The sequence below is a fragment of the Molossus molossus genome, unplaced genomic scaffold (genome assembly GCF_014108415.1).
Source record: "Molossus molossus isolate mMolMol1 unplaced genomic scaffold, mMolMol1.p scaffold_m16_p_21, whole genome shotgun sequence".
Taxonomy (NCBI): Eukaryota; Metazoa; Chordata; class Mammalia; order Chiroptera; family Molossidae; genus Molossus; species Molossus molossus.
This window is the reverse complement of record NW_023425357.1, coordinates 9727946-9754039: the sequence shown is the minus strand read 5'-3', so window position 1 is coordinate 9754039 and position 26094 is coordinate 9727946. Positions and strand designations below refer to the sequence as shown.

General features: G+C 53.0%; 1 protein-coding gene across 2 annotated transcripts; it reads left to right on the top strand.

The window, feature by feature from the left end:
• The first annotated feature begins 450 nt into the window (after positions 1 to 450).
• LOC118639061 (CLK4 associating serine/arginine rich protein) lies at positions 451 to 26035 on the top strand. Of its 2 annotated transcripts, none has more exons than XM_036275255.1 (21): positions 451 to 519; positions 1503 to 1630; positions 10675 to 10772; positions 11299 to 11400; positions 11620 to 11699; positions 13980 to 14064; positions 15276 to 15424; positions 16278 to 16374; positions 17391 to 17469; positions 17551 to 17624; positions 18734 to 18775; positions 20018 to 20233; positions 20346 to 20633; positions 22146 to 22415; positions 22727 to 22766; positions 23107 to 23167; positions 23367 to 23425; positions 23518 to 23564; positions 24871 to 24953; positions 25518 to 25542; positions 25891 to 26035. In XM_036275255.1, exons 2-21 carry the CDS (start codon positions 1532 to 1534, stop codon positions 25931 to 25933), a joined length of 2037 nt encoding a protein of 678 aa, XP_036131148.1. In that variant the 5' UTR covers positions 451 to 519; positions 1503 to 1531; the 3' UTR covers positions 25934 to 26035. The 2 variants fall into 2 exon arrangements, 1 of the variants encoding a protein (XP_036131148.1); XR_004961142.1 differs by having other exon boundaries at positions 460 to 519; positions 22727 to 22770.
• Positions 26036 to 26094: the final 59 nt, after the last annotated feature.

Below are 26094 nucleotides of genomic sequence, written 5' to 3'. Positions count from 1 at the left end.
GGGGGGGGCAGGAGAGAAAGAGCGAAAGCTAGAGAGAGAGAAGCAGCAATGTGAGAGAGACACATGGATTGGTTGCGTTGCCTCCCCCACGACCCAACCAGGACCAGAACCGAACCTGCAACTAAGGTACATGCCCTTGACCAGAATTGAACCCGCAACCCTCTGGTCCACGGGTCCACGCTCTAACCGCTGAGCCAAACCGACCAGGGGTGTATTTACTTTTTACTTATTGTTGACATTATTACAGATGTCCCCCATTTTCCCCCTTTACCCACCTCCACCCAGCCCCCGTCTCCCCACCCTCTGGCCTTCACCACACAGTTTGAGTCCGCCGCCTGCAGACTCTGCCCCATGGGCCTCTCCCCGCCCACCCCGAGCCCCGCCCACTCAGGCCCCGCCCCTCACTGTAGCGGAAGCGCGCTCTGCCACGCTCCGCCCCGCTCCCTTCGCGCGGCCTCCCACTTCCGCTTCCTGTGCGGGCCGCGCGCGAGCGTAGCGGAGGCAGACGGCGAGGAGCTGGTGAGTGCAGGCGGTGGCCCCGACGTCCTGGCCTTTGGGCGGCGTCAACCCAGCTTCGCCTTTGCCTCCGCCCCTCCCCAGGCTTCTGTGAGCCTCTGCTCGGCCCCGGCCCTGAGAATCTCACACCCCGCGTCGTCTTCGGCCTTCCGGGCCTCAGGCCGCGCCCGTGCCTGCGCTGTGGGCCGGAACTCGCTGCGCCCGACCCCGCAGCTAGCTACAGGTCCCGCCCCCTTGTCAAAAAAAGACTATGGCCGGAGCCCCCAGGGAGTAGGTGGATAAATGGGGTCTTCGAGCTCTGTCCAAAACCTCGGGCTCCGCCCGTGTCCACGAGCCTTGCCCCTAAACTGAACCCACTCCCTCTCGTCTGCAAGCTCAGCCTTTATTCCTTTTTTCATTCCCCCACCCCCGTTCAGATTCCTTTAGACCTCAGCTCCCTGTAAGGAAAGATAGTACTACCTCGTGTTCCTCCTCTGCCCACAAGCGTCGCGGTCTCCTATCCATGCCCTTCACCTGCCCTCGACCTCCACCTCCACCTCACTACTCTCTTCCCACAGTCTTTCTACTCTTCCTCCCCCTGCCTTCATTCCCCTCCCCCTACGACCCATACCCATCTCCACGGAGGAGCCATTTCAGCACTTCCCTCTCTCTTGAGCTCTAGTCCTGGCTGCTTAGGGTCTGCCTCTAGAGCTTCAAACACTCGCTCCTTCCATTCCAAAAGCTTTCATTCTTGACTCCAGCTTCTTGAACCCAGGACCCCCCTTCCCAGAGGTGGAGGCTCACTCCAGAATCACCTGGGGGGTTTCAGACTGCCCAAGGTCCTGGATCAGAGTTGTCAGGGATACGCCTGAGCATCTGGTGCAGGTGCACGGTTCTGCAGCCTCTCCCTGAAGGGGACATGTAGAATTAGCTCTGTCACCATGACTTTGATTCTGCCCATGTGGTTTCTGCAGCCCGTCTGACACTCCCCTCTTCTCATACTCCAGGTTGAGGCCTCAGGCTTCACCTCTCCACCATGTGGCACGAGGCGCGGAAGCATGAGCGGAAGCTCCGAGGCATGATGGTTGACTACAAGAAGAGGGCAGAGAGGCGGCGGGAGTACTATGAAAAGATTGTAAGTAACCGACCTTTAATCTGGGGTGGGAGCTCCTCAAGAGGGCGGGGCCCTGGTCATCCTGGTAAAATTTGGGCGTGGAAATATGCCGAGAGCTCAGTTTCCTCAGAATATTCAGTCATTTTTGCAGCATAATCATTGGTAAAACCCTGTGGCATTCTGTTTGTTAGCACATACTGTGTTGTTTGGTGTGGCTTCATAGCCCAGCTGGTGTTAGCAGGAAAAAGGAAGGTCTTTGTAGCACTCACAGCAGTCCAGATATGAGACTGGCCACCTCTGGAATGTTGTTTGTCTTGCTTACTGCTGTATTTGCAGTGCCCAGAGCTCAGAGCTCAACCACTTTTGAGGTTTGGCATGGCACCCCACAGGAGTGCCATCAATATTCATTAAGTGAACTCGGGCCACTTCCCTCTCCTGTTTGATGCTTTGATGCTCCAGTTGCTTTTGGAGAATAAACCAAACCCCATCCCATGACTTAAAAGGCCTTTCTGGTCTGTCCTCTACCAGCCTTTCAGCTTCATCCTTGGATAGCTCCGACGTCCATTTCTGCAGCTCTGCTTCCACACTTTGTTCCTGTATTGCCTCCCCTCAGCTGTTTAACTCCTACTTGTCATTGAGACCCCAGCTTGAAATGACACTTGTGTAATAGGTCAGTTTTCCCGTTAGATGATATTTATATAGACATTCCCACTTGCTACTGTATCACTGTCCCAGCTTCCTCCCTGGTCTCCTGGCCTTTAGTCCTGCTTCATCTAACCCACCCACCTCAGAGGGTTCAGAGAGGTCTTTTTAAAGCACAAAGCTGACCCTGTCCCTTCCTTGCTCAGTACTCTTCTGTGGCTCCCTAGTTCCCTTGAGAGAAAACCCAGGCTCCTCAACACAGCCTTTAAAAGTCCCTGCTGGCCCTGGCCGGTTTGGCTCAGCAGTTAGAGCGTAGGCCTGGGGTCCGGAGAGACCCGGGTTCGGTTCCCGCTAAGGGCACGTACCTTGGTTGCAGTTTGTCCCTGGCCCTGGTTGGGTCGTGTGGGTGGCAACCACTTGATGTGTCCTTTTCACGTTGATGTTTCTCCCCCCCCCCCCCCCCATCTGAACAAAATATTGAAAAATGTCCTTGGGTGAGGATAAAAAAAAAAAATCTCTGCTGGTCTGGCTTTCACCCCCCCCTCCAGTCTTATGCCACCTACTCTGCCTTGTTCCTTTGCTCAAGCCATCTGGCCTCCTCACTACTTAGATGACCATCTCTAACACAAAAGATGTATAAAGAGTATAAGTTTGCACTGGCCGGTTTGGCTCAGCAGTAGAGCATCGCCTGCAGACCAGTGAGTCACGGGTTCAATTCTGGCCAAGGGTACGTACCTCAGTTGCGGTTCGTCCAGGCCTTGGTCCCCTAAGAGGCAACCAGTCTATGTGTCCCTCTCATGTTGATATTTCTCTCTCTCTCCCTCCCACTTTATCTGAAGATAAATAGAAAAATATCATCGGGTAAGGATTTTTTTTTTAAAGTATAAGTTTACCTCCCAGAATTATATAGCCCTTTCTGGCCACAGGGCCTTTGCATGAACTTTTCCTGTACTTGGTTAACTGCAACTCATCTGTCAGATCTCAGTCAGTAGGGCAGTTTTTCCTCATCTCCCTCAATCAGTCAGGTATCCTGGTAAGTGCTGTCATAGCTCCCTGTCCTTCCATACATATCTAGCTCTGTAAGCTTGGGGACTAGGTGTATTTGGGTCACGTTTCCATCCCAAGCTCAGGCCCAACAAATACGGTTTGAAAGAATAGATCAACTAAAACTATATAACACTAGCAGTTACCATTTTAATTGATCCTTCTCAGGCACTAGGCTATGTGAGAACAGCTTTGGATATATGGTTTCTTTGAATCCTCAGTCACCTGTAAGGCTGAGGCTGCTGTTACCCTAGGAGAGGAATCTCTGAGAGCTTCTCACTTGCCTTGTGTCACCCATGACATAACTACTGGACTTAAGGAGAGTCCACCTCTGGTGGTGTCAGAATAACTATAACATGACCAGGAAGGCAAGGTCTGTGCTGTCTTGGCCATAACTGAGGCCCCAGCAATGGGCCTGGAACACAGCCAGTGCTTAGAAATGAATAGCTGCCAGTCATTGAAGCCCCATGATGTGCCAGACCCAGTACCCATTACTTTTTTAAAATTCATTTATTGATTTGAGAGAGAGGAGGAGGGGGAGAGAAACATTGATTTTTTGTTCTACTTGTTTATGCATTCATTGGTTGATTCTTGTATGTGCCTTGATTGAGGATCAAACCCATAACCTTGTCATATTGGAGTTAATGCTCTAACCAATTGAGCTACCTGGCCAGGGCTGTGCTAAGCATTTGACATGCGTCTCCTTCCCTTCATCAAGTTCTCACCTCAGCCTAGGAGGTGGTTCTCATTGTCTCCATATTACAGATAAGCAGACTGAGGCCCTGAACGTCATGGCCTACAGTCACATAGCAAGAGGCAGAACTGGCATTCTTCTAACCCAGGCCTTCTGACCTTTGGCCTCTCTTAGCTCTTCACCGGGGCTTTCTACTGCCACAGTAGAAGTTCAGAAAGGTGTAGCAACTTGTCCAAGGTGACACAGCCATGAGGCAACATGCAAAAATGCTTAGGTCCTTCAAGTTTGGAGTCATGGGGCTCTGGGTTCAGATTTTGGCTATTCCACTTACATACTGTGTGACCTGGGATGAGTGACTGTCTCCTGAGCCTGGTTGCCTCTTCTACATGTGAAGTATTGTAACATGTAGAATTAGGTTTGGCTCTGAATAATAGAGACCTAAAACATCAGTGGCTTAAGCAAAATAAAAGTTTATTTCCTTTTCCACATAGATGCCTAGTGGTACCCACTTTTCTGCTCAGGAACCATTTTGTTATTTAGCTGTGCATGGCTTTCCTTCCCAGTATTGTCTCAAGGTCTAAAAGGGCTGCTCAAACTCTGGCTATCATGTCTTCATTCCATCCAGCAGGGAGGGAAAAGGGACCAAGGTGTTTCTGCCATTGTTAAGAAAGTTTCTAGATGTTTGCACATGACATTTCGGCTCATATCCCACTGGCCAGAAAGTAGTCCTGTGGTCACATACAGCTGCAAGGAAGGCTAAGAGGTTCATTCTGGGTGGCCTTGTACCAGAAATATTAGGAGTCCTGTTACTGTTGGAAGAGGGGGATGGATTTTGGTTGCCAGTTAATGGTCTGCTACAAATGTTGGGGACAAGAGCAGTTCTCTCACAGGGTCGTTGGAGTATTCAGTAAGATTGGGCACGTAGACCACTGAGCATGGGCTCGCTCAGGGCAGCTTGCTCAGTCAATGCTAGCTCTTGTTACTGAACTTGTTCTTACCAGGTAGAACTGGCATTGGCATCCAGGTCGATGGATGATGTAGAGGAAAGAGGGATGGAGTTGGGTCTCTCTGAAGGCCTGGGACTTCAGGCTCTCTTTGTTAGCTGGGAGCTCCCTCAGCTTCATTTTCCCCTTGGGACAGTGGTGATTTCCAGCTTCTCTCACTGGGGGTGACAGGGAAGAGCTTCAAAAACAAGAACAGTGGGGTGTCTGTGGGGTGCTTTGTAGTGCAGGCCTGTACAAGTTGTCATTGTCCCCATACATGAACGTGATCAGCATTCGGATCTGAGCCACCAAGCTGTGGAAATGGCAGTGGCTGGGCAGTTGCTGATGGCTGCTGGGGGGGGGGGGGGGGATGGGCTGCTCACACAGGTCTCTCATCTTATTCTCGGACTGAGAGAGAGGAGGCCGTGGGGTGAGATTTGAAGAAGCTGGGGTAAAATGTGGCAGGCCAAGTGGGTGTGTTCTGACAGAGGTAGCTTCTCTGCTTCTGGTTTGTCCTTGGTGCCTGCCCTCTCTCCTTAGTGGACATTGGTTCTGTCATTGTCTACTTTCTTTAATCAGTGGTTTGCATAAAGGAACAATTCCCTGAAGATACAAAAGTGGGAAATAAATAAATATCAGCTCAGGTGTCTTTCCTCCAGAAAGCCCCAAGGCTGAGCCCCTACTTCCCCCGGCTGAGTCAGGCATCCCTCTGGACTCCCCCATCCTGGTGCCGCTCAACTCTAGGTCATCACTGCAGGATAGATCTGTCCCCACATTGGACTTGTGAGCCATGAGGGCAGCACGGGGTCTACACAAAGTATGTAACTGCATAACAGTTGAATGATGAATGAAAAACTTTGTGAATGAACTCCTGACCCCATCTGATCCTGGAGCCAAATAGTCCAAGGTTAAGAATGGATTTTATGCCCTGGCAGGTTTGGCTCAGCAGTTAGAGTGTTGGCTTTTGGATTTTAGGGTTGCGGTTCAATTCCCAGTCAAGGGCACCTACCTTGGTTGTAGGTTCGGTCCCCAGTTGGAGTTGTTTGGGAGGCAGCCAATCAATGTGTCTCTCTCACATCAATGTTTCTCTCTCTTTCCCTTCCCCCTCCCACTGTATCTAAAAATCAGTGGAAAAATACCATTGGGTGAGGATTTTTTTAAAAAGAATGGATTTTAGATATTTTTAATCCTCACCTGATTATGTTTTCATTGATTTTTATTTGTTTATTTATTTAAATATGTTTTTATTGATTTTTTTTAGAGAGATAGGGAGACAGAGATAGAAACATTGATGTGAGAGAGAAACATCAGTCAGCTGCCTCTTGCACTTCCCCCTACTGGGGATCAAACCCAAAACCCAGGCATGTGCCCTGACCAGGAATTCAACCGGGACCTCTCAGTCCATGATGCTCAATCCACTGAACCACACCAGTTGGGCTGATTTTTATTTTTTTGTTGATCCTCACCTGAGGATATTTTTTCCATTGTGAGAGAGACACATGGATTGGTTGCCTCCCGCACATGCTCAGACTGGGCTGGGGATTGAACCTGCAACTCAGGTACCTGCCCTTGACCAGGAATCAAACCCGAGACCCTTTGGTCCACACACAGGCTGACGTTCTACTCACTGACCCACATTAGCCAGGGCTGTTTTTATTGATTTTTAATTTTATTAATTAATTTATTTTTGTTAATCCTCAGTTGCAGATCCTTTTCCATTAATCTCCAGATAGAGTGGAAGAGAGGGAGTTGGGGAGAGGAGAGAGAAACATCGATGTAAGAGAAAAACATCTATTGGTTGCCTCCTGCATGACTCCAACCAGGGCCAGGGATCGAACCTGCAACCCAGGTATGTGCCCTTGACCAGAATCAAACACATGACCTTCATTCTGTGGGCTGACACTCTAACTACTGAGCCAAACTGGTCAGGACTTTATTGATTTTTTTAGAGAGAGAGGAATTCGGGGGCGGGGAGAGAGAGAAACATTGATCAATTGCTTCCCATATGCACCCTGATTGGGAACTGAACTCACAACCTTTTGGTGTATGGATGATGCTCCAGTCAGCTGAGCCATCTGGCCAGAACAGATTTTAAATCTTGGAGAGATATTTGTACACTATGTTCATTGCAGTATTATTCACCAGAGTCAAGATGTGGAAACAACCTCAATGTCCATCTGCTGATGAATGGATAAAGGAAAGGTATATAAACACAATGGAATATTATTCAGCATTAAAAAGGAAGGAAGTCTTGTCACATGCTACAACATGGAAGAACAATGAGGACATTATGCCTAGTGAAATCAGCCAGTCACAAAAAGACAAATACTACAGAATTCCATGTGTATGAGGTACCTAAAGTAGCCACACCATTAGAAAGAGAAAATAGAATGGTAGTTGCCAGGGGTGGGGGGAAGGGAGAAGGAGAGTTATTGCTCATTGGGTATGGAGTGTCAGTTTGGCAGGATGAAAAGTTCTAGAGATGTGTTGCACAACAGGTACATATAGTTAATGGTACTATACTATACACTTAGAAGTGCTGAAGAGGGTAAATTATGTCAGGGTTCACATCCTAATTCTGCTTACTACTAATGTTATCTGAAGCAAGTAGGCCTTATCCCTCTGAGCCTCATCTGGAACATGGGGTCAAGAGTAGTACTTTTCTCCCATGGTTGAGAAGTTTGAGTGAGAAAATGCACATAAAACACTTAGTTCAATGCCTGGCTTTTAGTATGGTTCATTGATTTCCAGAATCTCCCAATAGAGCCAGGCTCTGGATTCAGGTTTTTGGTCTCAAGCCAATGCTTTTTCCCTTCTGTGGTGCCTGCACTGCCAGTGGCTTCCCTGTACCTGCCAAAGTCCATCCTGCAAACAGCATTCCACGAGTCTGGGCTGTGGGAACTGGGCCTTTGGCCTGGAGCAGCCGGACGAGTGTCTGGGGAGTCTTGGCCCTAGGCTTGGCTAGGGGCTGTCACAGTGCTGAGGTGCTGTGTGGCCTAAGGGGAGGAACTGAAGGAGGCAGGTGAGGGGTTGAATTCTAGTAGCGCCATCTCTGCCAGCCCCAGTGGTCTTGGACGTATCACCCCTTGGCTTCTTCAGGTGTGAGATGAGGACAGTAACGGCCCAGTGCCTGGTACTCTGGGTACAGGATAGATAGTGACCCGATACCAGCTCTGCTTCCTCAGCTCCTTGTGGTGGCAGGTGCTCCTGTTCATCTGCTAGCTGGGATTGCAGTGGGAGATGGAGGTAATGAGGAAGTGTAGGGTTTGGAAACTTGATGCTGAAGGTTTTTCCCGGAGGGGCTCAGTCTCCTTATCTGTCAGTGAGGAGTGTTCTGAGCACCTGCTGTGGACCAGGCCTATTCTAGCCATTGAGTATGTGACTGAGCAACACAGAGATCCTGGCCAGGGGGAGGTGACGTTTTAGTGTAGGAGACAGATGATTAGTGAATGTGAGGTGAAACATTGGGTGATGGTAGGTGCTCTGAAGCAAACAATGGGGTTAAGGAGGTAGGGGAAATGAGGGGTTGTGGGGCGAGCTATTTTTTTTTTTAATTCTCACCTGAGGACATTTCTGCATGTGTCTTCAGGTAGAGTGGGAAGGAGAGAGGGGGGAAGAGAGAGAGAGAAACATTGATGTGAGAGAGATACATTGAGTGGCTGCCACCCACACGACCCCAACCGATGCTGGGGACAAACTGCAACCGAGGTACATGCCCTTAGCGGGAACTGAACCTGGAATTCTCTGGTCCATGGGCCAACGCTCTAACCACTGAGCAAAACCAGCCAGGGCTAGGGCGAGCTACAAGGAGATTTGAAAAATGAAGGGGTGTCATGCACAAGACCATTGCAGGTGGAGGGCAGAGCAAGAGCTGAGGTCCTGAGTGAAGCAAGGTCTATCCTGGGTGTGTTCATGGAATGGTGCAGGCTGGGCTGCCTGGAGCAGAGCTGGTGGAGAGCATGTGAGGGCTTGGAGCAGAGGGACTAATAGGTTTTTGCAGAACCCTATGCAAAATGAATCACTTATTTCAAGTGAACAGTTCAGTGGTTTTCAGTATATCCACAGGGATGTGTAACCATCACCACAATCTAATTTTAGAAAATTTCATGACCTTGAAAAGAAATCCTGCACCCATGATCACCATGTGGAAAATGGACTGCAGAGGGTGAGAGTGGTCACAGGGAGTCCTTGAGGAGGCTGCCATGGGGTCCCAGTGAGAGGAGATGCTGGCTGGAGCAGAGCCGGGGTGGCAGTGGGGCTGTGGGCAGGCAGGGGTCAGGTGCTTGGGGAGGTGTTGCTGAAGCTCGGCAAGGATTTAGTGGCTAGCACAGCAGCCTTTTCATGGCTCTCGTGGGGTCCTGTGATGTGGCATGCAGCTGAGCACAGCCAGGGCCCTGCACACAGGTGCTCAGTGGTGCAGCTGCTGCTGCTAGATTTTCTCCTTTCCTGACACTGACGGTGCCTTGGAATTGTGACCTGTACATGAGCGAGGGCTCAGGCCTGAGGGACATAGACTCAGGGACATTCTCCTCCATCTCCTAAACTTTTTTTAAAAAACACCTTTTTGAAGATATAATTCACATACCACACGAGTCACTCATTTCAAGTGAATAGTTCGGTGGTTTTCAGTATATTCACAGGGTTGCGTAACCATCACCACAATCTAATTTTAGAAAATTTCATGACCTTGAAAAGAAATCCTGCACCCATTAGCAGTCACTCATCCCCTTCCCGTCCCCAAACTTCCCAGTCCTGGGTAACCACTAATCTGCTTTCTGTCTCTGGATTTGCATATTCTGGACATTTCATGTAATCGGGATCGTCCAGTGTATGGCCTTTGGTGTCTGACTTTTTTCCCCCAGTGAATGTTCTTGAGGTTCACCCATGTTGCACCGTGGGTCAGTGCTTCGTTCCTTGTTATTGCCACCACATTTTATCTGTCATCTGCTGGTGGCCATTTGGATTGTTTTCCCCTTCTGGCTATTGTGGATGGTGCTGCTGTGAACATTTGTATGCAAGTATTTGCATATCTGTTTTTGGTTCTTTTGGGTTTCTACCTAGGAATGGAATTGTTGGGTCACACGGTTGTTCTTTCTTTACGTATTTGAAGAATCTAATTTCTCCACGTTCTTTTTTTCTTTTTTTAGTATGTGCCCCTAGCGGGAACCGAACCCAGGACTCTCTGGTCTGCAGGCTGACGCTCCAACCGCTGAGCCAAACCCCAAGGGCTTCACATTCTTATCAATACTTACGTTGTCCGTTTCTTTCCATTTTAGTCCTAATGAGTGTGGAGTGGCCTCTCATGGTTCTGATTAGTATTTCCCTGATGACTAGTGACATTGATCATCTTTTCGTGTGGCTTGTCAGTCCTGGTGTCTTGAAGGCTGGTCAAGCCAAAGTGCTCACACCTAGCTCTGAATGCCTTGGGTGGGGGGTGATATATTAAGGAGGGAGGTCTTGGTACTGGCTGTGCAGAAGATTGGGCCAAAGCTCAGAGCCTCTTGCCACCACCTCTAGAGGGAAACTCTTCCCTTGTTCCCCAGAGGTTGGGTAGCCCCTGTTAGTGCCACCACCCTGCCACCCTTGTGCAGGTTAGTTCACCTCTGACGTCAGAGGTGAGCTCGCTGCTGTACTTGGTTGTGTGGGGGTGATGAGGTTTGGAGCTCATTGGAAGATAATTCCTATCCTGTCTGTCCTTGCAGAAGAAGGACCCAGCCCAGTTCCTGCAGGTGCATGGCAGAGCTTGCAAGATACACCTGGATTCTGCAGTTGCCCTGGCCGCAGAGAGCCCTGTTAACATGTAAGACTGAGTTTGGGGGGAGGCCAGGTAATGTTTGTGACCTGGGGTATGGACAGACCTTTGAGGGCTCAGGCAGGCAAGGCTTGACCTGCATGGGAAGGTGATAGTCACTAGCTAGGGAGAGTTGATGGGTTGGGATGGAGGCCTTAGGGTGCAGTGGTGGTTGGAAGACTTAGAGGGGAATGCATCAGAGGCCGAAATGAAGCAGGGAGTAGATGGCCAGAGGAGATGTTTCAAGTGACTGGAGCTTGGCAAGTGGCCCCTAGGACCTGGTTCAAGTTCCTTGCTTTTGCTTGGTCCTAAGAAAAAGGACCACAGTTTCTGTGGGGCTCTACTCAGGCTTCCTCAATTCACGTAGGTTGTAGCATAAGGGACTGAGAGGAGAGGGGTGAGGGTGAGAGCTATGGCATGGGGATTAGAGTGGACTGAGGGCCAGGTTCCCATCCTTGAGGTGGCAGGGAACAGGCACTTTGTGTCCCGGGCAGTGAGGACCCTAAGCTCCTTGCTCCCCTGCTTCCCACTTCAGGATGCCCTGGCAGGGGGACACCAACAACATGATTGACCGCTTTGATGTTCGCGCCCACCTGGACCACATCCCTGACTACACCCCACCACTGCTCACCACCATGTAAGCTGTCTCCCCAAGGGGTTGCCAGCAGGGAGTCTGACCCAGCAGCGCCTCTGCTTTCCCAAGCCCTTGCGGCCACCTTCCTAGAAGGAAGGAGATGTGCAATTAGGGAGCCCCCCAAGACCCCCAGCTTGAGCTGGGCCCCTCATTCCCCCTTTTGCTGGCTGGGGTGGGATGTGCCTTCTCCCTCTGATCTCAAGACCTTGACCTCTACCAAAGCTCCCCAGAACAGGAGTCGGACGAGCGGAAATGTAACTATGAGCGCTACCGAGGCCTGGTGCAGAACGACTTCGCTGGCAGTGAGTGATCTGGGGTGCAGGGAGGTGGTTTGAGGGCCCCTAGAGACTGGAAGACTTCCACAAGTTTGGGAAGAAATTTCCTCCCAGTGCTTTCTACTAAAGGGCTCTTAGTTTGGTCCCAGCTCTGTCCCTCTTAGGGCCTCCTCCTGAATCGGTGCAGGAGATGTCTGCTGAACTAGGTGATCCTGCCGAGGTCAATTCTGCATCCTAGGCCCTCTGACTGTATGGTCTTTTTTCCTAAAAAACTCGGGGGGAAATTGCAGTGACTTGTTTTTCTCTGTGTATTTATTTCTCCTACCTGCATGGGTCGTACTGTGAGCTCTGAAGAGGAAATTGCTCCTTGTTTTGAACAACTAGTTAGGCTGAGTTTGACAGTTTGCCAAGCATTCACATGTGTCCAGTGTTGTCCAAGCAGTCACCATTGCCTTCCAGTGAGAAAATGGAGGTTCAGGGAGACTTCCCCGTTCTCGGCTTGCCCGGGGAGGTTTGGACTCTGGCAGACTTGGGTTTTTATATCTTATTATATCGGCATAACCACCCAGCAAGGTGAGGGTGATGCCGTTTTACAGACAAGGACAGTATCGGTCAGGAGTTGGGGAGACACCATCTCATTACAGATATGCAATTCTCACCCTGCCCATAACCACCACTGCTTCCTGAGAGCCAGCTCCTAACTCTCGAGCTTGCCTCCTGAGAAGGACTTTGAACCTTTCCTTCCCTGGGTTCCCTGTGGAGTTAAGGGGAAGACAGGGCACGTGGATCCCTTAGTCTGGTTGGCTCTCAGTCTCCTAGAGAACAGTGATAATGAGTGTGATGGTTCGGTGAGGGGTGCTTAAAGCCCCAGCATTGAGCCTGGAACAGTTGGCCCTCCCTATGGGTTCACTATTCCCATATTTCTTTGTTTCTAAGATAGACATTTTGGCATCTCTAAAATCAGCGAGGACTTAGAATTAGGAAAACTCATCATTATTGATATTGTTGTAGTTTTTGCCTTCACCCAGGGCCACACGGATTCTTGCGATAGAGGCAGAATTTCCCTTCGTTCTGTCTGACTCTGCATTCATTCATTCCCACAATTCCTGAGCACTTGTTGGGGGTCAGATTATTCTGGGATCAGAGATCTAGTGGAGAAGAGGGCAACAACCATATAATCAGGAAAGTGGGTGTTGATGAAAAACTAGGGTGGGCCTGGCTGGTGTGGCTCAGTGGTTGAGCATCGACCCAGGTACTAAGAGGTTGCCGGTTTGATTCCCGGTCAGGGCACATGCCCAGGTTGTGGGCTGAATCCCCAGTGGGGGGCATGCAGGAGGCAGCCAGTCGATGTTCTCTCCCCTCGATGTTTCCATCTCTCTCTCCCTCTCCTTTCCTCTATAAAATCAATAAAGGAAAAATAAAAAACAACTAAGGTGGGTTTTAGGGCAGAGTGGGTGCTGTTCTCTGAGGTGCTTGACTGAGCAGGGGTCAGTGAAAGGTGGGTGGGAGCTCCCTGATAAGAGGCAGGCCACAGGACCTGGTGTGAGAACAGTCCTGTGGAGGGAAGGAGGCGGATGCTGGAGGAACAGAGAAAGCCTGAATGGCTGGCGCAGGGAGAGCGAGATAGCTCATGTGAGACTGGTCAACCAGACCTCCTCTAGGTTTGTCCACCACGGGCAGGAACCGAGGTGGCTGCTGAAGCCAGGGAAGGCCAGGCCATGTCACCTCCATGCTCGCCTGGCCCATCCACCTCGCTTTATAGATAGAACAGCTGAGGCCCACAGAGGCAAGGGACCAGTGTAAGGTCAGGAAAAGCTCTGGTACATTGCTTAGTCCCCCCAGGTGGGTGTTGTGGGTTGAGCGAGAGCCCTGACAGCCCCAGACCATACTTAATTTAAAAACCACAGAGAGGCATGCAGTGGAGAGGCCTGTGGGGTCCAGGTGACGTCCTGCACTCAGGGTAGGTTTATGGTTCTGAAGGGTCCAGCCAGAGGCCTCCTTAACAGAAAGTAGCGATACGCAAGTAGCAGGTGCTTTCTCTGCCAGTGGTCCCATTTAACAGAAAACAAAACTGAGGCGCACAGTAGTGAAGTCCCTTGATCGGGGTTACATGGTGAATCAGTGGTATAGCCAGGGCCCTCCTGCAGTTCCTGTGTCCCCACCATACACAGTTTCTGATTATCTAGAAATCAGTGACTCTGCTCCTGGCCGGGCTTGGGTTGAACCTGCCCATCTTTCCTCCACTACATTCTTGAAGTCCCAGTGTCCCCGGCCCCCTATGACCGCATGCCTTCTGCCTTGCTGCAGTCTCAGAGGAGCAGTGCTTGTACCAGATCTACATTGATGAGTTGTATGGAGGCCTCCAGAGACCCAGTGAGGACGAGAAGAAGAAGTGAGTAGGGGTCTGGGGCACCGAGGGATTGGGGGAGGCAGGAGGACTGTGAGCCCCACCAGGGCACGGCCTCGTCTGTCCTGTCCACCTTGGTCTCCCCAGAGCTGGTTCCAGTATTCAGCACACAGCAGGCACATGATACATTTGCAGAGGAAGCAGCAGCTGGAGGGGAAAGCTTTGCTGCAAAACCTGTACAATATGTTTTCAGCTTGTGGACCGGTGGGTGTGCAGTTAGGAGAGCAGGCCCTGTGGAGAGATAGGTCTGGGTTTGAATCCTGCCTGTGAGACCGCCCCTCTCTGTCTTGGGGTGCTCTTCTGTAATGTGGGGCTAACAGGAGTCCCCTCTGCTTGGAGTGGTGAGGACTGCGAGAGACGGAGCTTGAAATGTGCTTGTCCTGTGCCTGCTGTGCAGTAAGCCTGCAGTTAGCAGCTGATTGTTACTCTGGAGAGGGATTTCTCAAGGCTGTGTCCCTTGAGGAATGGCTGGGGGGTGTGGGTTCTTACCCTGGAGCAGGGAGGTCCCCAGCTGCCATCTTGGGAGAGCAGCAGTCAGACTGTCTCACTTTTCCACCCTGGTCTGGCCGTACTTGGTCTCTCCATGGTTCGTACACACTGTCCCCTCCTCCAGGGCACCTGTGGCCCACTTGTTCCACAATGGTCCTAGTGCCCTGACTCCTTCCCTCCTGCTGCTGGGGCTGCCTCCTTTGTGAGCCTCACACTTGCTGCTTCCCTTCAGCTAAAGTGTTGTCACTGATGTGACTGATCCTGTGCATGACCCCACCCTTAGGACAAGGCTGGCACTGGGAAGGCATCAGGAAATGTTGACTAAAATCAGCAGCAGACATACACTCGGCCCCTGCTCTATTCTGGGCCACATTGTTATCCAAGATAATCCTGGGCCCTGCCCTTGCAGGACTCATAATCTCAGGAGGGGAGACTGAGCTGTCACTGACAGTGATGACCCAATGTGGGCTGGGCAGGGACTTGACCCTGCCTGGGGGAGGACTTCCTGGAAGGTGGGGTGTTGGAGCTGGTCTTGGTGAAGAGGTTGAAGCTGGTGGGGGGTGGGCACTGAGGGAGAGCACAGGTGAGGGCCTGGAGGCCAGGGCACTGTGCTGCCATGGACCGTGAGAGGCCCTTGTGCAGGGAGCTCGGTGTGCTGCGTCCTCTCCCCTGGGTGCTGCCCTGGCTCACAGGCTCCCTCGTTCCAGGCTGGCGGAGAAGAAGGCTTCCATTGGTTACACCTATGAGGACAGCACGGTGGCCGAGGTAGAGAAGGTGGCAGAGAAGCCAGAGGAGGAGGAGTCACCAGCTGAGGAGGAGAGCAACTCGGACGAAGATGAGGTCATCCCCGACATCGGTGGGGTCCCCTCTCTGCCCTCCCCCTCCTCGCAGCCCCTGGGCATCGTTTTCGTGTCTGGTCCCTCACCCTCTGTGGGGCGCCCTGTGCTCACCATTCCTGTCTCTCCCACCCCCGCTCCAGGGCACTCCAGCCTCCTGCCGTCCTCGCTGCCTCACTTGTGTGCTCCTGTTCCCAGCTTTCCTCTCTGTATCTCCTTTTTCATTTCTAGGACACTGCTTTATGACACTGTCCCCACCTAGGTTCGGGCTCCGTTCTCTTCTACTTGGGTCAGCCTCTGTCTCTCCCTCCCCTTTGTCTCTCTCCTGGAAAACAAGTGGTCATCCAGTTACAGAGGCACTCCTCGTCTCCCACCCTGCCCTTCCCTACCTCAGGACATTGACACAGTCACCCACCGCAGTCACCGTCTCCCTCCTCCTCTCATCCCACCTCTCACTCAGCTGGCTGCTACCTACTCATATATAAGGAAAGTGTCCATCTCACTTCCACTTCCTTATCACGCATCCAGCTCCTAACTGCCTGTGACCGACACCCGTCTCCATCTACCCTCTGTTGGTCCCCAGTCACTCCTCACTCTTCCCTCACTCCCTTCATATGTCTTGCTCATCCATCCCACTGCTTGCTCGTTTGGGCTCTCATCCATCATATCACCGGCCCACGCCACCCCCACCGTTTATTGTGCCTGCCTCTGGCCAAGCCCTGAGCTGGCCTGGGGATACTGAGATGACCTGACTCCCTCCCTGCAGAGGCCTCTGGTCTGGTGGGCGCCCCTACTGTCATCTCCTGGGGCACTGCCTCTTCTCCCCTGTCCTCTGGCTCGACTAGGCCCCTGACAGCCTTTCTCTTGGTGCAGATGTGGAGGTGGACGTGGATGAACTGAACCAGGAGCAGGTGGCAGATCTTAACAAACAGGCCACGACCTATGGCATGGCTGATGGTGACTTTGTCAGGTGAGGACTGCTGGCTGACACCCCGCCTACTCTGGACGTGGTATTTCTGTCATTACCCCTAATACTAATAGCCACCCCATTACTGAGCACTTGCCTGGCCCTGCACTAAGGGCTTTACACACACAGGTTTCTGAGCTTGTGGGCTGGGTCCTTGTAACCCAGTTTAACCTGGGCAGAAATGAAGGTTGAACCCAACTCTACATGACCTGTGGTGATCTGACCCACAATGAAGCTCCCAGGATTCCTGGGCCTGGTGGACAGCACCCTCTAGTGGAATGTCTTTGTTCAGTCATGATTGGCTGGTTGAGCCTCTGCCCTGTGTTGCACCCGGTGCAGATCCCATAGAATGGTCCCAGCTAATCAGGGCAGTGAGTCGGAATCTGAATAACCCCAAATCTGAACACAGTACCTTCTGCCTAGAACCCTCCATGGCTCCCACCTCACTCAGGAGCAATCAGTGCTCTCACTACGGCCACAAGGTCTCACTTAGCTGGTCCTCTGTCCCTCCACCCACACATTCTACCCCTGCCCAGCCTCCATGGCCTTCTTAGTCAAGTGCCAGAGGCCCCATCCACCCTCCAGGCCATCTGTGCTGTTGGCGCTACTGGCATCTGCACAGCTTGCTCCCCGGTTTCTCCTCAGCTGTCACTGTCCCTGTAACTTCCCTGACCCCTACTGAAAGCTGCTGCAGCTTCTACCTGTCCCTGGCACTTCCTTTCCCTCTTTCTTGTTTTATTTCCCCATCAAAGTTTTTACCATCTAGCCTATCATGTGATTCATTTCAGTGGTCATTGGCTGTCTTTCCCCCAGAATATAAGTCCATGAGGATGAGGATTTTTCTGTTTTTCTTTTTTTAATACTGAACCCCAGTACTTAAAACAACACCTGGCATGCAGTAAGTGCTCAGCAGTAGTGTGTGAGAGGCCCCAGGATGGCATGGGACTCCTCACCTTCTGCAGTGACTCTGCCTGTGGCCTTCCCCCTCCTCCCATGTGACCTTCCTCCCTCTTGTGCAGGATGCTTCGGAAAGACAAGGAGGAGGCAGAGGCCATCAAACATGCCAAGGCCCTTGAAGAGGAGAAGGCCATGTACTCGGTGAGGACTGGGCCAGGGTGGGGGCAAGAGTGAGTCTTAGGAAGGGCACATCTCACCAGCCTGATACACATCCTACTCCAGGGCCGACGCTCCCGGCGCCAGCGGAGAGAGTTCCGGGAGAAGCGCCTAAGGGGCCGAAAGATCAGCCCACCCAGGTAGGTTGGGTTCTCCCCTGTGCCTCTGCCCTGCCAGCAGCACTCTTTGAGGCTCTGGGGGAGGGTGCTGGGCTCAGGAAGACTTTGGGGTCAGGCTTGTGACTTCAGGGAGAGTCTTCCTAGTGGGGCAATGAATGGGGAGGGTTTAGAGGTTGGAGTGGGCCTTGAGGGATATGTGGACACCCTGTCTTGCCAACCATTATCACTTTGCTGGACTCATGGCCCCTGCCAGGATCTCCGGGAGCCAGCGGGAGGTGACAAGGGGTGGCTGGGAAAGTCAAGGGGCAGGGGATGCTTGGTTGCTCCCTCACTGTCTGAACTTGGGCAAGTGACTTCCTCTTACAGACTTTAGTTTCCTCCTTTGAAAAAGGGGCACTGTGACCTCCTAGGAGAGGGGCTGTGCCAGTGCCCACATTGAAGTCGTGAGCAGGTTAGGAAGAGGCAGACTGGCATGTGGAGAGCCCTTTCGCCGCAGCCTCTTAGGCCTGGTGGCCCCAGACAAGCCCATACTTTTTGCCACATCCTGTATTCAAGGAGTGTGATTGAGGGTTGCTGTGAGGCTTAAACAAGCTGTTGTGGGTTCAGGGTTTGGTGTATGGTGTGGAAAATGTTCGTTCAAGAGTTGCACTGACTCTTAACATCATCATCACCATAGAGGCAGGCTTGGGACCATATGGCCTGAGTTAGAATCCCAGCTCTTTTATTTATGAGATGTGTGATCTGGGGCAAGTGGCATCTAAGACATGTTAGTTCTAATTTTATCCTCATTAGTAAGCCAGACCCACTTAGCAGAACCAAGGGCAGGTAGTGGGAAGAGGGACACTTCCAGTCTGGGGTCTAGAGGCCAAGCAGGACCAAGACTGAAGTCCTTGTTACCTGGAGTCAGGATAGGTCTGGAGCATTGGTGGGTAGTGTCAAGGTTCAGGCTTCGGATAGACCTAAGGCAAGATAGTTGAAGGTATCAGGGGAGGGCCCATAACCTAACTGACAGTCCCCTTCTTGCTATGCGCAGGGTCTGGTCTTGGATGCTCAGGTTCAGGGGCTGGGCCCAATTTTAATGCCGTCTCAGATCCCAATTTCCCCCTTGTCCCATTCTGTTCTCTCCATAGCTATGCTCGCCGAGACAGCCCCACCTATGACCCCTATAAACGGTGAGTTCCTAGGGGCCCAGGGAACAGCCAGGAAACCACCTAGTGGAGGGGCTGAGGGTTCTACCTTGTAGGATGTCCTGAGCTCACAGACTGAGTGATGTGTTCTGGCGGGGGGGTCTTGGCACCTGATGTCAGTGTGAATCTGAGGTTTTGTTGTTTTTATTGATTTTGGAGAGAGAAGGAGAAACATCGATATGTTGTTCCACTTATTTATGCCTTCATTGTGTGTGCCTTGACCGGGGATCCAACCTGTGACCTTCGTGTATAGGGCCGACACTCCAATCAGCTGAGCTTCCCGGCCAGGGCTGAATCTTTTTGTTTCCCAGAATGTTAGCCTGCTTTCCCAACTTTATTTTTACATATAAACTTCTTAAAAATTTATTTAATTTTTTTATTGATGTTTCGAGCGAGAGGAAGGGAGAAGGAGAGAGAGATAGAAACATAGATGAGAGAGAACATCGATTAACTACCTCCTGCATGCCCCCTGGGGATCGGGCATGTGCCCTGACCAGGAATCGAACCAGTGACCTCTTGGTGCATGGGCCAACGCTTAACCACTGAGCCATACCAGCTGGGTTATGCACTTTTAAAATTTTTTTCTGACTTAATCACAATGAAGTCTTGTGTTAAAAATGACCAAAGATGGCAGTAAGGCATAACTGAGAAATCAAAATTGTCCTTGATCTGAACTCCCAGAGATAAGCAGTAGAACTAATAGGCATGGATGGCCTGGCTCTGCACATGTGTGTCTCCCGGATGTGACAGTGGCTGGGAAGGGGCTTTGAGGGCAAACATACCTCAATCTGATCTATTTCCCTCTTGAAAATGGGGTGGGAGGGACCCATTCTAGGGCTTTGGGGAGGGTATGTGAGGTAAGGCACATTTTGGTGATACAGCGGAGGGTTATCAGTCGCTTCCTTTGTACCACACTGAATGTCTTAGAACTCACTCTCCACACACACACTTGACACATCATGGGGAATCCTTCCACGTTAAACGTGTAGGTCTGTCTGTTCCTCCCTCTTAGCCACACAGTCAGTGCAGTTCTGTCACTCCCTTTCCTGGTTCTTTTGAAAAGGCTGCCTGGTCATGAACCAGATCCTTGGACAGCTCTTTGGCTCTATTCATGGGTGTTGGGTGTCTGGTGTCACTCCATTCTGATGTCTGTGGCTCTGTGGTGCGTGTCCTTAGCTAGCAGATAGGCTTGAGGAGGCTGATGACGGCACCTCCCCTGCTCTGTAGGTCGCCCTCGGAATCGAGCTCCGAGTCTCGCTCCCGCTCCCGCTCCCCGACTCCAGGCCGTGAGGAGAAGATCACCTTCATCACCAGTTTTGGGGGCAGCGATGAGGAGGCAGCTGCAGCAGCAGCCGCTGCAGCAGCATCAGGGGCCACCACAGGGAAGCCTCCCGCACCCCCCCAGCCTGGCGGCCCCGCACCGGGACGTAATGCCAACGCCCGGTCGGTAACGCTCACGCTGCTTGCCCTATGCCCTGGCCACCATGGGGGGACCTGGGGCAGGTGGGCTCTAGGGCCCAGGCCAGTACTGACCTGCCCTCTACCCCGCCTGCAGCCGCCGCTCTTCCTCCTCCTCCTCCTCCTCTTCTGCCACGAGGACCTCCAGCTCCCGTTCCAGCTCCCGCTCCAGCTCCCGCTCTCGCCGTGGTGGGGGCTACTATCGCTCAGGCCGCCACGCACGCTCCCGCTCCCGGTCCTGGTCTCGCTCCCGGTCCCGCTCCCGGCGCTATTCCCGGTCCCGCAGCCGAGGTCGGCGGCACTCAGGTGGGGGCTCCCGAGATGGACACCGCTACTCCCGCTCGCCAGCCCGGCGGGGTGGGTACGGGCCCCGTCGCAGAAGCAGGTATGTGCGGCCTGGTGTGCTTAGGGTGGGGAGGGGCCCTGGGGTCATTGAGACCAGGGAATGCTGGGTTTGCAGGGAAGGTAGGCCCACTCTGTGAGGCAGCTCCAAGCATGGTGACATGGGTGGAGCACCGCTGCCATGCTCAGGGACACAGTGGGGACAGGAGACTGTGCTGCTCTTTTCACAGGGATTTCCAGGCCCAGAGGTGGAGAGGTGCATGGACACTCCAGGGTGTCCTGTGGTTTGCATTTGAACCTGGCCTTGAGAGCTGGGACATTCCCTGGGTAGCGGGCCAGGAAAATCTAGGTGGCCCTTTTCAGAGGAGACAGGGTTTGAAGCGAGCATTGCAGGTGGTGTAGGGAATAAAGCATCTATACTGGGACATCCTTCCCATTCTCTTACCAGTGGGATCAGGGCTGCTTGTGGAGAGGCAGCTCGGCTCAGTGGGTGGGAACGTGGACCTTAGAACAGTTGCCTGGGTATACATTCTGGTCCTGCTAGTGAACTTTCATCTGTGTTTCTTCATCTGTGAATTAGAGATAGTATCCCCTTTGAGTTGTGAATGTGTGACAAGTAAATTCATGAAACTGCTTAGTGCTTATACAGTAGCCTAGCACTGGGCAAGGGCTGTCATTGTCAGCATTATCACTTGTGTTACTGCTGCGTGCATCTCAACAGCAGCTACCTACGGGATCTGGTGGGCCCTAGTGAACTAGCCAGCACATGTTCCATCAGATGGGGTCATTGGCGACTCAGTGACAGGCCTGGTGTTGCCTGGTCTTCTGGTTTCTCAAGAAAAGTTTAGAGTCTGGGTTTTTAAAGGGCAGCTCTTGTTTTTTTCAATATTGCCAACAACTTTGAATTTTGTAAAAACTCAGGACAGCCCCAACAGAATTAGTGTGGGGCCTTGATTTGGCTTGCAGGTCATTCCCTGTAGGCTGACCCGGGGCAACAATAGGAGAAAGGCTGGAGAAGGGCTAGTCACATGCCAAATGCCAGCCTGTCAGGGAGCCCTCCCTGAGGAGTGCGAGGGTCCCAAGCAGAGAGGTCGAGGCTACTCATCCCCAAACCGGGTCTGTAAGGCGTGTGCTGCAGCCTGGTGGGGAGTGGGGCGAGGGGTTGGTCCCCACTGGTGTGAGACCCTGGGTCTTGACAAGAATAAGTATGTGGCTCCTGGGTGCCCAGGGCTGGGCACAGTGTGTAAAGGGGGAGCTGACCAGGCAGGTCCCACCCTCCCAGAGGTCACCTCCCAGCGAGGTAGGTGAATGTGTGTCTAGTTGGTTTTAGGGTAGTTGTATGTAGAAGGTGGTCTCTGTTAAGACAGCGAGGCCAGGGAGCAGCTGGGATTTCTGAGGAAAAGGAGCGGGAGAGAAGTGGAGTCACCCGGACCAGGACCAGCCGCAGGGCCTCGCAGGACTATAGATTCAGAGCTGGGCGTGGGGGCGGGGGCGGGGTGCAAATGGAGTCTCTGGAGCCTCATGTGACCCCTCTCCTGCCCTGCTGTGCCTCCAGGAGCCGCTCCCGCTCAGGGGACTGGTACAGGCGGGGTGGCCGGGGCCCCAGGCACCACAGCAGCAGCCGCAGCCGCAGCCGCAGCCGCAGCAGCTGGTCCCTCAGCCCATCCCGAAGTCGCAGCTTGACTCGGAGCCGCAGCCCTAGCCAGAGCCAGAGCCGAAGCCGCAGCCGAAGCCGCAGCCGCAGCCAGAGTCACTCGCCATCACCCCCAAGGGAGAAGCTGACCAGGCCGGCGTCGTCCCCTGCTGTGGGCGAGAAGCTGAAAAAGTGAGCAGGCGCAGGGCTAGGGGAAGGGGGTTGCCAGCCTGAGGTGGGGGTGGACGTGGCTGTTTTTGACGGGAACTTGCTTCTTCCCTGGCGGGTCTGAGGGGAACAGGGCCCTGACCTGGGAGGGTGGGTCTGAGGAGGGCCTTGCCTTGGGTGATGGGTCAGAGCGAGTCATGGCCCAGGCCTGCGAGATCTGAGAGGGACAGGGTATCTCCCTGGGGGCATCTGAGACCCATGGCCTTGACTCAGGCTGAGGGGAGTGCTGAGGCTCTGTTGGGTCACAGATGTCAGGTGTTATTTCCCCCTCCCAGGACTGAACCTGCCGCTGGTAAAGAGACAGGAGCTGCCAAAGTCAGTAAGAATTTGGAACTCGCCCGTCTAACTCCCGCCAGCAGCAGTGCCCGAGTGCTGGGCCCGGTGGGCCTGCAGGGGGCCCGGGTGGGCCGGGAGATCCAGCCCCGGGGATTGAGGGAGGCTGGAAGGGCTCTGCCCCCACGAAATCCATGACCCCTTCTCCTCCTCGCTGCTCACCAGGGCTCTATCTGTCCCTGGGCCTCCAGACCTTCATGGCAGGTGTCCACAGCCTGTCCTTCCCCACATGCCCCTAAAAGTCCCAAGCTTTTCGATGAGGTGGGTTGTGGGAACTCCGGGACACCCACCCCCTCTCCTGCCTCTTTTACCCCTTCCCCAGCCCAAGCTGACGCCACAGGAGAAGCTGAAGTTGAGGATGCAGAAGGCACTGAACAGGCAGTGTATGTCCCCTATCTGTCCCCCAGGTCTTCCTAGCTCCCTCCTTCCAGCCTGGCCTCGTGGGGCGGCATTCTGGGGAGGGCTGCGTGTGCACACTGCCCTGCTGCCGCCATGCTCAGGGCCTTGGCAGGCTGGTTGATCCTCCGAGCTTGGAGGGCTCTTGAGGTATCCCTCAGCTACCATGTCCCTTTCTCCCCATAGTCAAGGCGGATAAGAAGGCTGCTCAGGAGAAGATGATACAGCAGGAGCATGAACGGCAGGTAAGGGTGGAGTGAGGGGTGGGGCTCGGGTCAGGTGCCAGCTGGGCCAGCCCTCACTGCCATCTCTGCCATCTCTGTCATCTCTGCCTCAGGAGCGGGAAGACGAGCTTCGCGCCATGGCCCGCAAGATCCGTATGAAGTAAGACTGTCCTGCTCCCTGTATCAGGGCCACAGCCACCTGCTTCTGGGAAGCACCCCATCCCCTTCGTTCCCCGCCACCCAGCTTTGAGCGATAGCCCTGCCAGAGCCCTTGCCTGGCCCTGTTTCCTCCCTCCATTCCAGCTTACCTGCCACTGCAGCCCTGCTGCTCTGCCAGCCTCCAGCTCATATTCCCTTTGCTGTTCTCTTGCCCAGCAAGCTCTTCCCCAGGTCCTCATCTGGTCATCTCCCTCACTCCACCTGGGGAATCTCCTCCCTGACCATCCAGTGCACTGCCAAGTGCTCCGTCCTCCAGCCCTGCTCTTTCTGCTTTATAGCACTAACCCTCACCCGGCGTGCAGTCTGTTTGGTTTGCTCGCTTATTGTCGGTGTCCCCACTGAGATGCCTGGTCCGGCTGCTGGCTTGCTGCTGTGTACTTGGCCCCCCAGAACATAAGCCCTCACCCAGGGCCACATTGGAGGCTGTAGTGCTCTGTACTGGCAAGGAGGGAAGTCAGTCAGTGGCAGGGCTGTTTTGCCTGTGACCCATTTCTGTTTCCACCCTGTACTTGTGGTGGGTCCTTGGACAAGCAGTGTAACCTCTGAGCCTGGACTCCTTCCTCTGAGACGGACACAATCATGCTCTCACCTTGGCGGGATCCTGCCATGAGGCTCCCAGTGTGGTGCCTGGCACATAGGAAGGTCCGGTGCCAACACCACTGCTGTTAGTCATTGTCATGGTCGTTATTTATTACACACCTGTTGTGTGTTGGGTTTCCACGGATGCTGTGTGCTTCCATTAGGAGGTGCGGGGCAAAGTGCCGCAAGACTCGGTTTTATCTGTCAGACCTGGGTTCTGATCCTGCTACTCACCATCTGTGGGCCTTTCTCCTATCTTAGTCTCAGTTTGCTCAGCTACTGAATAGGGATGGAATCCTTGTGCCACCTCAGCCAGGAGAGGGTACCCAGTAAATGTTGCCTTCAGGATGGCAAATCCCGGTCATTCTGGTAAAAACCAATTAAGCACTTAGCATGTAAGTCCCTGTGCACTGGGACTGTACCCCGAGTGGAATGGGAGATGATTGAACCATGCACCCTCCTTTCTGTTTGTTCAGCGAGCCTTTCATAGCAAGGCTGACGGATTGGGGTCCTGGCTCTGCCCGGCAAGCATCCCCTCTCGTTCCAATGGGATGGTTTCTAGGATGTCAGAAACACCTGTCCTGGACAGGTGACCCAGCAGCACGGCAGTTCAGTGTTCTGGGCCACGTACTCACCCTTTCCTGGGTCGCCTCCCCTTTTCCCTGCAGGGAGCGGGAACGCCGAGAGAAGGAGAGAGAAGAATGGGAACGCCAGTACAGCCGGCAGAGCCGCTCACCCTCCCCCCGTTACAGTGAGTGTCCCGTGGTCACTGGGCCAGGAGAGCTGGGCTGGAGGCTCTGGGGCATTAAAAAAAGAGAATTGAGCCCAGCCAGTGTGGCTCAGTGGATTGAGCATCATCCCATGCACCGAGATGACCAGTTTGATTCCTGGTCAGGGCACATCCCGGGTTGCGGGCTTGATCCCCAGTAGGGGGCATGCGGGAGGTATTTGATCCAATTGATGTTTCTATTTCTCCCTCTTTCTTTCTCTCTAAAAAACTAATAACATATTTTTAAAACATGTCAAAACTAATTACAAAAAACCATGGGATATTATCATGTTAGTCTTTCATATGTTAAAACTCTTAAGATACACACACACAGTACTGTTTCAGTCACAAGAGAATTGCAGGAGATGGAAGAAATGCTCCTTCCCAGCCTGTTGATGTGGGTGGGCGGCACAGGTTGTGGCCCCATCATTGGACAGACTGGTGGAGCCTCAGCTGAAGATGGCGCCAGAAGTCCAGCCCTGGGCCTGGCCTCTGGCTCCTGGCTCTGGGCATTTGCTTTGTCCTCACCTCCTCCTTCCTTTCTAGGTCGAGAATACAGCTCTTCTCGAAGGTAAGTCAGCCAGACTAGCTCCCTGGGAAATCAGTTGGCCTGTGGCAGGAGATCTGGGCTGCATTCATCCATTTCCACTCTGCACCCTTCAGTTGTAGGGCTGCCTCCTCCTTTGGAAACCTCCCTCCCACCACAGCTGACTCCTGACCATGTAGTCCCAGTGGTCCCCAAGAGTGTAGATGCATGTTGTATACATGTGTACGCATGTGCAGGTCTTGTGGTAGTTGAGCTTGCTGCTCTGGGCACAGGCATAGGGACACTGGTTGCAGGCATAAGACCGCTCACCCGTGTGTGAGTGCATGTGCACCTGCCCAATCCCTCATGGGGCCCCTCCCGTTTTCTTTGCAGGCGCTCAAGGTCCAGATCTCGCAGTCCGCATTATCGACATTAGGCTGAAGCTTCGGGGTTGAGGGGATGGGATAGGGTAAGGGCTCAAGCTGTGATGCTGCTGGTTTTGTTCTCTAATGAAATAAACGTTATTTAATTCCCTTCACGTGCCCTCAGTGTCATCCATGTGCTGGGTGCAGTGCTCCCAAACCCCACTGTCCACCA